Here is a 12,460-nt window from a genome sequence, read left to right as displayed (position 1 = left end):
TTTGAAACAAGAAATCACTAAAGCAAAGACAGATGCAGTAGGGATGCAGGCTACTCACAGAGCCTCTGGTTCCTGGAGGCCCTACCTGCAGACACCCAAGTGAGCCTGTAACCTGATGCTCCCCTGACTGGGGTCCAACTGGCCTGGATGGTGTCAGTCGTCTCGTTCTGGAGCAGGACGCTTTTCACTGGCAGGAGCTTCACTGGAAGAGTGAGGAGGAAGAAACGTTTCAGCCAGGCTACATTACAGCCTAGGCACCCCATGGCTCTGCAGGAACGGTGGGCTACCTCCTGCCCGCATTCACCAGCAGAGGGAGAGATTTCCAGGTGATCCTTCAGAGCCTGGCACTTTGAATGCCCCTCCCCTCCTCGCCTCATGCAGAGTCCTGGGGCTGGGGCCAGACCCGCATCTGTGGTGTAGGGCTTGGGCCAGTACCAAAGCCCCCACCAGCCCCTCTGCAGCATGCGAGAGGGTCAGAACCCCAGGCTGGGGCTGGAGCCCCCACTGGCCCCTCTGTGGTGCGGGGCTGGGGCCGGAGCCCCCGCTGGCCCCTCTGTGGCGTGGGGCTGGGGCCGGAGCCCCCGCTGGCCCCTCTGTGGCGCGGGGCTGGGGCCGGAGCCCCCGCTGGCCCCTCTGTGGCGCGGGGCTGGGGCCGGAGCCCCCGCTGGCCCCTCTGTGGTGCGGGGCTGGGGCCGGAGCCCCCGCTGGCCCCTCTGTGGTGCAGGGCTGGGGCCGGAGCCCGTGCTGTGGGAACCGCCCCCCCCCCCAAATTCAGGGCTGGGGCCAGAGCTCCCACCCAAGTCCTCACCACAGCACGGGGCTGGGGCCAGAGCCCCTGCCTGCCAGACCCTTGTGACAGCCCCAGGAGCATGGGACGGAAGCCCCATGGCAGCCCAGCAAGCCTGGAGTCCCAGGGGAGTGGGAAGCTGGAGCTGCCTGCGGCACAAGCCCTGGCCCTCCCCTGGTCTGGCAAATTCTCTTGTTTGGGACCTATTGGGTCTCAGCCATGCCGGACCAGGGAGGTTCAGCCTGCTGTGTTCGTCCGACTCCTGCTACCTGGCTCAGGAAGAGACATGCTGGGCCCTTTGCAAATGAGCAGCTAACACCCAGCAGGGCGCCGGGAAACCGGCTGCCTTGTGAAAAAAAGAAACTGCTCTTGGGCAAGGTGAGCTCGTGGCTGAAAGACGTTTCCGAATTCCCTCACACAGAGGACGGTTAACGACTTTGAAAGCACCACCGGCACTCGGACCGTCCAGAGAGGTCAAAAGGTCACATTTCGGCATGCAACCTCGGATGGGTTGCTGACCCCTGGTCTAGAACGATTTCATTTGGTGCTCACCAAATTCCAGTTCCGAGCTGGGGGCTGGAGCCTAACCAAACACTAGCCCCACCCCTTACGATGAGGGGCGGGGCTACAGTGCCAGACAACAATCCACTATAGTGAAAGCTGTTAGCAGAGAGACGTCCTTTTCACCCACAGTGCGGGTTGCAGGAGGACCAGCTTCCACCCCTGGCCACCAGGCCTGGCTCTCAGTGTTCTGTGCTGTTATTTAGCATCAATTTACCTCTGGACCCCTGCCTGACATGCTGAGCTCTGTATCCAGGGAGTGGGAGGGACTGGGCCCAGCTCCTGAAATTGACAGGGAGGGTGACAAGCGGGATGGCAGGGGAAGCTTACTGGGAATGAGGTGACTCAGTATTGAGGCGTGTAAAAGAAATGTTGATTCGATTAGCCACTCCTTTTCAGGAGAAACGGCCGGGTTTAAGGAATTTATCAGTTCAAAAAAAAAAATGGAAAAGAAAAGCTTTGAAATGATTGACGTATCCCTTTGTGATATTATTAAAACAACAGTACTTCTGCTTAGCTGGAATTTCTAAGTGAAAATCATTCTAATTAGAGTAAAATGAGGTTTTCCTTTTTATTGAAAAATGTTCAAAATCGCAACGAAACATTTTGATTGGCCAGAACAGACAATGGTGTCAGATATTTGGTTCACAAAAGTTTTCAAAATGTTGCTTTCGTGTCCCAGTTCAGGACAGGAAACATGTTAGAAGGCAACAAACATTTTCCAGGCTGGGAAAGCCATTTCCCACCGAGCTCTGAAAATGGGCTTTGAGTGACAGGGAGTAATGGGTGTGGGGATTTCTCTGACACGGCAAGAACAGGTCATTTCTGGTAAGTTAACTTGATGGTTCAATAAGGGACAGTAACTCGTATGGCCAAGAGCTTTAAGAAAACTAATTCCTAAAGCTAAACTCCCAAGTCCATCATAAGGTAATTAAATACGGGCTGGAAGTCAAAACTGTTAAACAGCTGGTGCCTCCCTTGACCACAGACAGTGAGAGGAGAGCCTGACTGAGCCTTTTTTTCTGTTGAAGGGGTTGAAGCAGAGGCTGAATGGTTGAGCACAATCTCCCGGGGTGTGCTGGGGAATGAGAGCAAGAGCAGGGAGAGGGAACACACATAAACATAGAGAGGAAAGTGTGCGGGAGCACTAGGTGGATGAGAGAGCCAGCTTTAGTGTGCACGAGAGCACAAGACTAGCTGTAGAGCACGTGTAAGCACGCATGAGCAGAGGGGTGGGCATGAGAGCAGAAGCCAGCGTGCAAACGAAAGCAGATAAATGCACAAGAATAAGCATGAGAGCAAGCGTGCAAAGAAGAGCATGTGTGTACACAGGGACAGGTATGAGAGCAAGTGTGCAAAGAAGAGCATACGTGTACGCAGGGACAGGCATGAGAACAAGTGTGCAAAGAAGAGCCTATGTGCACACAAGTACAGGCACAGGAGCAAGCGTGCAAAGAAAAGCATATATGCACACAAGGATAAATGTGAGCACAAGTGTGCACAGAGAAGCATATGTGTGCACAGGGACACGTGAGAGAGCAAGCGTGCAGAGAAAAGCATGTGTACACGGGTACAGGCACAAGAGCAACCATGCAAAAAAAAGAGCATATGCGCACACAAGGACAGGCAGGAGAGCAAGCGTGCAAAGAAAAGCACATGAGCACAGGGACAAGCATGAGAATAAGTGTGCAAAGAAAAATGTGTACAGAAGGACAGGCAGGAGAGCAAGCGTGTGGAGAAAAGCACACATGCACACAGAGACTAGCCTTCAAAGATGAGCAGGCGCGAGCCCAGTTTGCCATGAAATTCAGAATGCCATGTGAGCAGCCAAACCTCTTACATGTTCTCCCCGTAGCGGACACTGGCTGGCTCGGGCCCTGGAGGTACACAGCATAGATACTGGTGGTATATTCTTGATCCTCCTGCAAGTTGCCGAGCACGTGAGAGGTGACGTCGCCACTTAAAATCTGCTCATAGGTCACTCCGGGTCCATTTGCTGTGGGGGCCATAACCAAACAGGACACCTTTGTGAGTAAGGATGGCAAAGGAGTGAGGCACATTTGCCAGGCTAATGTCAGGGCCAGAGCATGAGACTCAGGGCAGCCTCGGAACAGTACTGGCTGGGTTAGCAAAGGAAAGACCCGACCTTGCTGGAACCATCTGCTTTCTGCAAGAGGCTCCAACCTCACTGGGGGGAGGTCCTCGCCGTGTCACCCCAGAGTGACACAGACACATCAGCAAGGCAATATGATCCCCACTGTACTGTCATCCCAGGGCTAGGCTGTAGAGCAGAGCTCCAGAGGTGAGGAAGCTGCTTTTCCTTAGCCCCAGGAACTCCCCACTTGCATGGAAACACATGAAGGTGGTATGCTCACCCTACCAGAGCCCAGCGTACCTCTGGGGATGTAGATCTTGTAGCCTTCCAGCTTCCCCTGGGGAGGAGTCCAGGCTACCTTGAGGCTAAAGAGTCCTTCTTCTATGACCCGGAAATTGGTCACTGGAGGGACAGGTGCTTTAAGACACAAAAGGGGCCCAGAGGGCAAGGTCAGGGCTGCCTCACGCAAAGACCCACCACGAAGGAGAAACAATGCGTAGCTAGAATCGACTTATCTACAATCGACTCACCTGGCTGTTCACACAGAGGGAAGTCGATGGGAGAAGCTCTCCCATCCACCTCCCTGACTGCTCCCGATATCCCCTCTGGTTCCGTTGTTTTAAACGTGTGACCTGCACTCCCATCCCTGTTCTCTCATGAGATGTCCCACGCAATCCATTGGGTCCTGTGTCCAGTAGCCCCGCCCACTTAGGCCGGGGAAGGGGTCTTAGCACTGGGCGGGCCCAGATTCACCCACTTCCAAGCATCCAAACAGTCCCCCTCACAATATTGAAGCGTATGGGGTCGACTGCCGATAGTCCCAGATAGTTCGATTTCACACGTCCCTCCCAGGCACATGAATCAAACCCCAGAAGATCGATCCTGACAGGCTTCATCTTCCACATAGTGTAGACATAGCCTCAGAGCATTTTGGGATTACCCACAATGCAGCACTGCTTAGTACAGCGATGGGAACACTTGGGGATCAACTTAGTCCTGGGTTTACAATGGCGCTGCGGCAATGGGCCCACACGCAGAAGGGGCTTGGACCATGGCCCTTCTCCTCCACCCACATCGCATCCAGACATACTGTGCCCACTTGGCCTCTTAAGCATAGAATCACAGGGCTGGAAGGGACCTCAGGAGGTCATCTAGTCCAGCCCCCTGCTTCAAGCAGGATAAACCCCTACTAAGTCATCCCAGCCAGGACTACGTCAAGCCGAGACTTAAAAACCTCGAGGGATGGAGAATCCACCACCTCCCTAGGCAGCGCATTCCAGTGCTTCCCCACCCTCCTGAGGAAACAGGTTTTCCTAACATCCAACCTCCTCCTCTCCTTCTGTAACTTCAGACCATTGCTCCTTGTTCTGCTGTCTTCCCCACACAGCTCCTCTCCCATCTTTCTAGTGGTGGTTGGGGCCTCGGGTGAAGAGGACAAGTGAGGGCAGAGCCTTCAGATGGTGCACAGACAAAAGGGGCGGCGAAGACACAGTCCGGGCACCCACAAAAGATTCATCTGGCCCTGGATCAACCCCAGGGCACTGCCACTGCTTCTCCGAGGAGCAGTATTAGCTGGGTGCACACAAAGGCACAATGGCACCTGCACACCATATGCTGAGCTCCTAGTTACGCGCGACTCTGCCCTGACCCAACCCGCCACAGCAGCCGGACCTACAGCTCTTGATCCCCACCGTGAACCAGAGTCAGAAGATACACCGTGACTGGATGTGTCCCACCGGAACACCCCATCTCACTCGTGGCAAGTGTATGTATAGAACCATTACCCAGGTGCTAGATGAGGAGGGCTCTGAGTTACTGCAGAGAATTCTTCCCCCCGGGGTCTGGCTGACAGCTCTCGCCCACATGCCGAGCGTCTAGCTGAAGTTCTCCCCAGGTCAGGTTGGCAGAGACGCTGGCATGTTTTGCCTTCCTCTACAGCCTGGCGTGGGGGGTCCTTTGCAGGTTTAAACTAGTGTGAATGGTGGCTCCTCTTTAAGCTGCGATTTGAGGACTTCAGCCACTCAGCCAGAGGGCAGAGGTCTATTAGGGAGTGATGGGGTGAGGCCCTGTGCTCCGTAATGCACAGGAAGTCAGGCTAGATGATCAAGATGGTCATCCCTGACGTAAACGCCGATGGAAACTAAGACTCGTTATTGATGAGCGTCTCCCTCGAGAAGACGGATGCTGCTTAAAGCAGAACAATCCCTTCCCAAGTCCTGTGGGAAAAGCAGTCTAGACACATCGCACGAAACAGAGGAGCTGAACCAGTGCCATTTTTTAACATGCCTGCAGGGCAGCAGCATCTGGTTCTAGCTTCACCCTGCCAATCAAATCCAGACCCAGAGTAAACAGGGGTCTTTCTGGTGTGGGGTCTGGCCTGAATTTGGCCCTATATTTCTGCCCCTAAACAAGAAAAATCGCATAATCACAGGGCTGGAAGGGACCTCAGGAGGTCTTCTAGTCCAGCCCCCTGCTTCAAGCAGGATCAACCCCACTAAGTCATCCCAGCCAGGACCTTGTCCAGCTGGGACTTAAAAACCTCGAGGGATGGAGAATCCACCACCTCTCTAGGCAACACATTCCAATGCTTCATCACCCTCCTGGGGAAATAGTTTTTTCCTAATATCTAACCTACACCTTTCCTTCTTCTACTTCTGACCATTGCTCCTTGTTCTGCCATCTGACACCACTGATACCAGTAATGCTGGTATCAAATTCCTCACCAAGGGCCCCTCTATTAACATTTTCTTCCAGAGACAGCCTTGGAAAGAAACCATCAGCCAAAAAAACCCAAAGGGTAAGACTGAAGAGGACCAGCAGCTGGACTAAAGATCTGTGCCAGGATCTAAAGGTAGCCCTGGGAGCCCAGCAGGGTCCTAGGAACATTTAGTAATGTCCCACCAACATTATTTGAAAAACCTGACACACATGAATTGAGAACAGGCTCCTTTTGAGCTTCTTTTTGTTTTAAGCCACCAGATTCTGTGGCAGGATTAAAATACTCTGTTAACCGATGGTCCAAAATTCAGTAGAAGATGGTACCATTCCCATGGGACTTTTAAAGCTGGGCACACATTAGTGGGTGAGGTACATCCAGCTACATCCCAAAGTATCCCCCGATCCTCTGTCGTCGTGGTGGAGACAAATTGGTGACTAAGGCAGCTCTGCCTGTGCGGACACCCACTTGTCTGTCTGGTACAGCAGCAGCGGCTGCAAGGGAAAGATTGCAGCTGGTTTCCTTCCATTAGGAAGCCCCCACCCACGTCACGAGAGAGACATTTAAGCACACACCTACAAGGTTCCCGCCAATTTTTTCCATCTATGGGTGGAATAAATTTTGTTTTGTGCATCCAGGCATGTGTGAATGTGCACCACCAATAGAAACACGGGCTGCCATCTGTGGGTACTCTGCTAATCAGCTAAGCAGCACCTGAATCTCTCCTGGGCGCCCCCCCGCAAGGGCTCAGCTCATAAGGAAGCCATTTGTGGGACCCTGACCCTAATGCAATCCCTCCCGGCTGACTTCGCTGTAGAGCCGGGGGGAAGATTTTGCCTGAAATGCTTTCCTCACTCAGACCCACAGAGTTCAGGCGCCTGATACGGTGCCCAGGTTTGTGCCCGCTGGTTTCAGAAGCAGAGACGTTCCCTGAGCTGGAGGGGTTTGACTTTTCAATTCCAAGTGATTTTTCAGTTTCAAGTTTCACTCCAACTTTGGGGATGCTGAAAGGTTACGTAAAGGCCCTGGACAACGAAAGGCAGCATGGCCTCATGGGGTGACGCGCACGGGCAGCTGCATCCAAACCAAGATGTTTTCGAGATTTAAATTTCCCCGATTTTTTTTTTTAAGTTTGTTGTGAGTCATCCTGGCCCTGGACAGAGGTAACTCCTGCTCCCTATCCTGGGTGAAGCTGATACCCCAAGCAGGGCTTCCAGCCACTGGCAGTTGCTATGTCTCATCTCTGCTAGCGGCCTCTCCTGATCTCCTTTCAGGTGCCAGAGTCACAGGCCAGTGTCACAACAGAGAAGCAAACTCAATCCACAACAACATGGTCAATGCCTCTGAACAATGCACTGGTGGCTGGCAGCTCTCTCAGGTAACCCCCTGCAGACTGGGGGAGTGTGGGCTCCATGGCCATTTTAATTATAGTGCAGGCATTCAGGTTCCAGTCTGGGCTCGGGGATCCCACGAAGGGAAAGGCTCCCACAGTCTGGGCTGCAGCTCAGCCTCTACCCAGCAATTAAACAGCCCTGCTGCCTGCGTGCTACAAACCCACCTCAGCTGAAATGGGCCAGCCCCAGGGATTTCAATGCAGAGTAGAAACACCCTGTGGGTTTCATCGGTGATGCGAATAAAGGAGATGCAGGAGAACAAGTCTAAGGGAATGTAGGATCCCCGCAGGGGCTCCCTGACACGGACGGGCCGATTCCACCAAAGGCAAACAAGGGTGAGCGGGGGCCCAGACTCACCGTTCACAGACTGCCTGATGGGCTGTGGTGGCTCAGAGGCTGTGACACAGAGCCTTTGGGACAGCTTCGGGGACAAGTTACCCAGCAGGTGGAACTCCTCGGTGTAAAGCACGTGCTCCTCCACAGGCTGGGAAGCTACTTTGCTCAGCTCGGTCCTGTCGGCATTCTGAACTCCTACAGGCGCGGGGGTGAGGAAGGAAAAACACGAGGCTCAATTTGCCCCACCTTCTCCCTGGGGGGGCCTTTGGCTAAGGTGACCATCTGTCCTGTTTTTCCCAGGATAGTCCCTTTTTTAATCTGTCTCACAGGTGTCTGGATTTTTTTAACAAAATGAGCCAATTGTCCCGTATTGTGTGGGGCCCCTGTTCCCTGGCACCCAGTGCCGTGGGGTGACAGCTTCCGCTACTGGGGAGCTCTGCTGCAGGGCAGCTGCTCAGTTCCCCGGTGTCCTGTGCCTTGGGGCAGCAGTCCCCACTGGGAGGGAATTCCTCTGTGGGGCAACTGCCCCATTCGCTGGTGCAGCAGCCCCTGCTGCCAGGAATACTTGCCGCTTGGTAGCTGCCCCATTCCCTGGTCTCCCCCCACTGAGAGGCTGCACAGCCCCCGTCCACAGTGCCTCCCTGTGGGGGCAGCAGCCCCATGGCCAAGGAGCCTTGACATGGGACAGCAGATCCTCTATCCCCAGAGGCTGGTGTCCTGTATTTGTTGCAGGGCAGTGTGGTCACCCTACTTTTTCAGACGCCTGCGAAGTGGAGTGGAGCATCAGATTCCTCTGGTGTAAATGCAGTTCCCATGGCTGTGTCTTCCCTTGGGACACAGGCAAAAGTTGACCTGCCTAGCCCTGGGTGTACACAGTATTCAGTGGAAGAGGCCTTACAGTATATGGTGACCAGGGCAGGCCAGAGGGCTGCAACGAGGAGGGAAAAGGCAGTCAAGAGGCATACAAGACCTGCTAATTAGAGGCGGCCATCTGTGGGACAATGAGGAGCAGCTGTCAGGGAGCTGGCCCAGGCAGACTGGAGTCACCTGGCTCCCTTCAGGCCTGCAGAAGGCCTTTAAAAGCCTCCCAGCTAGCAAGAGTGACACCCACCTGTAACCCACAGCCCTAGTGAGGTAACAGAGCACCAACAGGTACAGATTTAGAGAGAGCAGAGGACTAGAAGAATAGCTCAGTGGTTTGAGTATTGGCCTGCTAGATCCAGGGTTGTGTTTGATCCTTGAGGTGGCCATTTAGGGGTTGGGAGCAAAGTGATTTAAATAAAAAATTACTATGAGAGTTGTGTATTTCCACACTATGACTACTGCAGAACCTTCTTGTTAAGCTCTACCCCCTGGCAAAGGGGGAAGGCTGCCAGCCCAAACACCAGGCAGGGAAAAAGAGGCCCATGCCACAATATCTGTACAGCCTACCACATGTCCGCCATGACCAGTGGGGGCATCTGAAACATGCTCCTACCTACCCACAGCAAACACTGTGACTCCTCTGTCCTGTAGCACCACAGCAGCATCTTCAACAGAGTCGGCCGATTTCCCATGGGTGATGGAAACGACGATCTGCAAGAAAGCAGAGTTGCAACCAGCTAACAAGGGTGTCTCACATGAGCAACTCACAGCACATAATGCGACCGGCCACCGTGCTCGACCGGCGGTTGCGGGGCTGTCTCAGAGAGCAAGGTGAGGAAGGAGCCAGGCGACTGATCCTGGAGAAGGGGGTCTCTGCTTCTCCACAAAAGAGGAATCACATCCACACATGCTTCCTTCACCACACACCTTCTGTGGCCCAGCCTGTGCATCACAGACACCCAGAGCCCACTGGCCCACGCCCAGCAATGAACCATCAGATGGTAATGACCTTCCGCCTGGGCCAGATCAGAAATGGTGGCTAAAGTGAGCAGCTCTGTATTCCCCTGCTCAGAGTCACCTTGGTAGCAGCCTCCCTGTAGCGGTCATCTGAGACAAACAAGGCAGACAGGCAACGACATGCTCCTTCCCTGTCTCTCATGGCTCTGCAGAGCGAATGAGAACTGCTCAGGGTATGTTGATACCTACTGGAAGACTGAACTGGTCAATCTTCCAGGGTTCGATTTATCATGCCTAGTGGGGACACAAAAAATTGAACCATCAGGGCTCAAGAGTCTGCCTGGGTTCTCCTCCTTCTCATGAGGAATACGGGAGGTCAATGAGAGAGCTCCTCATGTGAGCCTCCCTCTGTGAGGTCGGCCTGGTAAATCGATCTCCGATATGCCAGTTCCAGCTGTGCAATTGTCATAGCTGGAACTGTGTGTCTAAGATCGACTTTCAGGTCCATGTAGACCTGCCCTCAGTCTTAACTTGAGGGTGAACAGAATCCAAAGTCCCTAACATGGAAGGGAATACACAGCAGTTTGGGGAAGTGAGAGGCCAGAGCTGGCCCAAGATGACACATTCAGCGGGACCTGGCTGATGGGCAGGGCCCAAGGTGGCCAGTGGGATACTGAAAGCAGGGTCTGGATGGTGGGTGTGAGGCCCAGAAGGCACAGGGCCCAAGGCACCCATCTTGCTCACCGGGGCCTAAGGCCAGGCCTGCAGGTGACTCCCAAATTATAAGAGGTCGCCTTTAATAAGAACTTACAACAATGCCCAATTTCACCGACACATATTTACCAGAGAGACCTTCCAGGAGTCACATCAGCGGTTCTTCATGTAACCAGCCCTAACACAGGGTTGCTTTGTCCCCCTCTAGAGGCTACACCAGATATAGCGGTTCATGAATTTGCTGCGGTCACCAAGTCAGCAAAGCTATTCCTTTAGCTCGAGCTGTAAGGACTCGTGCTCTTAGATGCAGATGTCCTGGGTTCAACCCTTTGTAGATGGCTGGGTGGGAGAACTGACCTTGGCCGCATCTCCTCTCTCTCCTGCTGGACTGAAGACCTGGTGGGCCACAAAGGCCAGAGCATTCCCTGTGTTTGCATGGCCCCCTTGGTACGAGAGTTCCCGGACAGCTACCAGCACCTCCTCGATGGTGGCATAATCTGTCAATTCAATACTCAGCCTGGGAGCAGGAAAACAAAGCAAAAACTTCAAAAACAGACTCCACAGAGAAACTGCAGAGCTGCAATTCATTTGCAAATTAGACACCATCAACCAAGGATTGAACAGAGTCTGGGAGCGGCTGGCCAATTACAAAAGCAGTTTCTCCGCTCTTGGTGTTCACACCTCCACATTAGCTACTGATAATGGGCCACGTCCTCCCTGACTGAACTGACCCGATTTCTTCTCTCTTGATGTTCACAGCTCCACATTAACTGCTGATAATGGGCCACATCCTCTGTGACTGAACAGACCTTGTCAGCTCTGGCCCTCCCCTTGACCAGGACTCCCTCCTTTTCATAAGCCCATATATTTAAACCCTCTTCTGGAACCCTCCACTCATGCACCGCTGAAGCGTGTCTTTGACCACAAAAGCTTATGCTCCAAAATACATTAGTCTATGCAGTACCACAGGACTTCTTGCTGGTTTTGAAGCTACAGACAAACACGGCTATCCGTCCGATAAAAGAGAGAGTGTTTCTGTAGCATCCCTTGCGAATCACAGAAGGGATCAGACAATACATCTAAAGCAGTGGTCACTGGCCAGTGGATCGGGATCTACTAGGAGGTCCTGGAGCCTCTGACAGGTGCCCCTAATTGATCTGCATACGTGGCTATCAAGTGCCAGCTTGACCAAGCCCTGGCTGGGATGATTAAGTTGGGGTTGGTCCTGCTTTGGGCAGGGCTGGACTCACTGGCCTCCTGAGGTCTCTTCTTGGGCTACGATTCTATGACTTGGGGTGCCTCTCGCCACCATGGCCATGCTATTCCTGCCTTCTGCCTTGGAGCCTCCTGCTTGCTGTGCAGGGAGGGGCAAACAAAGGAGAGGGGCACCCATGTCAGGGTATCCACCTCTCCCCTCCTCTGTACCCTGTTTCCACAGAGCGAATGGAGCAGGGCCTCCAAGGAGGGGATGGAGACTCAGAGGAGGGGGTGGGGCCTGGGAGAAGGGGGCGGGAAAAGGGCTTGTAGTAGATCTTTGGCCTAAACGATGCTTTCAAAAGTTGGTGGCCATGGAGCTAAAGGCACAGGCTGTCACTCCAAGCCCCGACTTTCGGGAGGAAAGGGCATTAGGGTCAGTGGAAGGACATCACACATGGATACGTCAGCTCTTCTTCCCACTGAATCATCATGCCACTTAATGAGAGATATTAATGAGGCCTATCGACCAACGGGAGGAGGGGCAGCAGAGGGTGAGGAATCTACTATTAGTACCAGTTGAACACCGTGGAGAACTCATCACAGAATTTTTAAATCAACATTGGATGTGCTTCTAGAAGATCTGTTCTCAGGAGTTATTCTGGGGACGTTCTACAGCCTGTGTTACACAGCTAGTCACAATGGTCCTGTCACACCTTGGAATCTCAGACTTTACTGGTATGTTTACAAAGCAATTCGACACCCCAGGCTGACCCATGTTAGCTGACTCAGGCTGGAGGTCTGTCAAGCTACAGTCAGACATTCACACTCAGGCATCTACA

The 12,460-nt window shown here is 53.4% G+C and overlaps 1 protein-coding gene across 1 annotated transcript in view; it reads right to left on the bottom strand.

Annotated features, from left to right (window-relative positions):
- LOC142020062 (uncharacterized) overlaps nt 1-12,460 on the bottom strand; it is a 267,476-nt gene that overhangs the window by 246,103 nt on the left and 8,913 nt on the right. Inside the window, exons 3-8 of the mRNA XM_075007686.1 lie at nt 10,782-10,941; nt 9,371-9,464; nt 7,911-8,084; nt 3,744-3,860; nt 3,189-3,344; nt 86-202 (exon numbers count right to left, since the gene is read on the bottom strand). Of these exons, the coding sequence (XP_074863787.1) occupies nt 86-202; nt 3,189-3,344; nt 3,744-3,860; nt 7,911-8,084; nt 9,371-9,464; nt 10,782-10,941 (818 nt within the window). The remainder of the gene's footprint in view (nt 1-85; nt 203-3,188; nt 3,345-3,743; nt 3,861-7,910; nt 8,085-9,370; nt 9,465-10,781; nt 10,942-12,460) is intronic.

Source organism: Carettochelys insculpta, chromosome 1 (assembly GCF_033958435.1).
Source record: "Carettochelys insculpta isolate YL-2023 chromosome 1, ASM3395843v1, whole genome shotgun sequence".
Classification (NCBI taxonomy): Eukaryota; Metazoa; Chordata; order Testudines; family Carettochelyidae; genus Carettochelys; species Carettochelys insculpta.
Note: the sequence above shows the minus strand (reverse complement) of the source record. Positions and strands in the feature narration are given on the sequence as shown.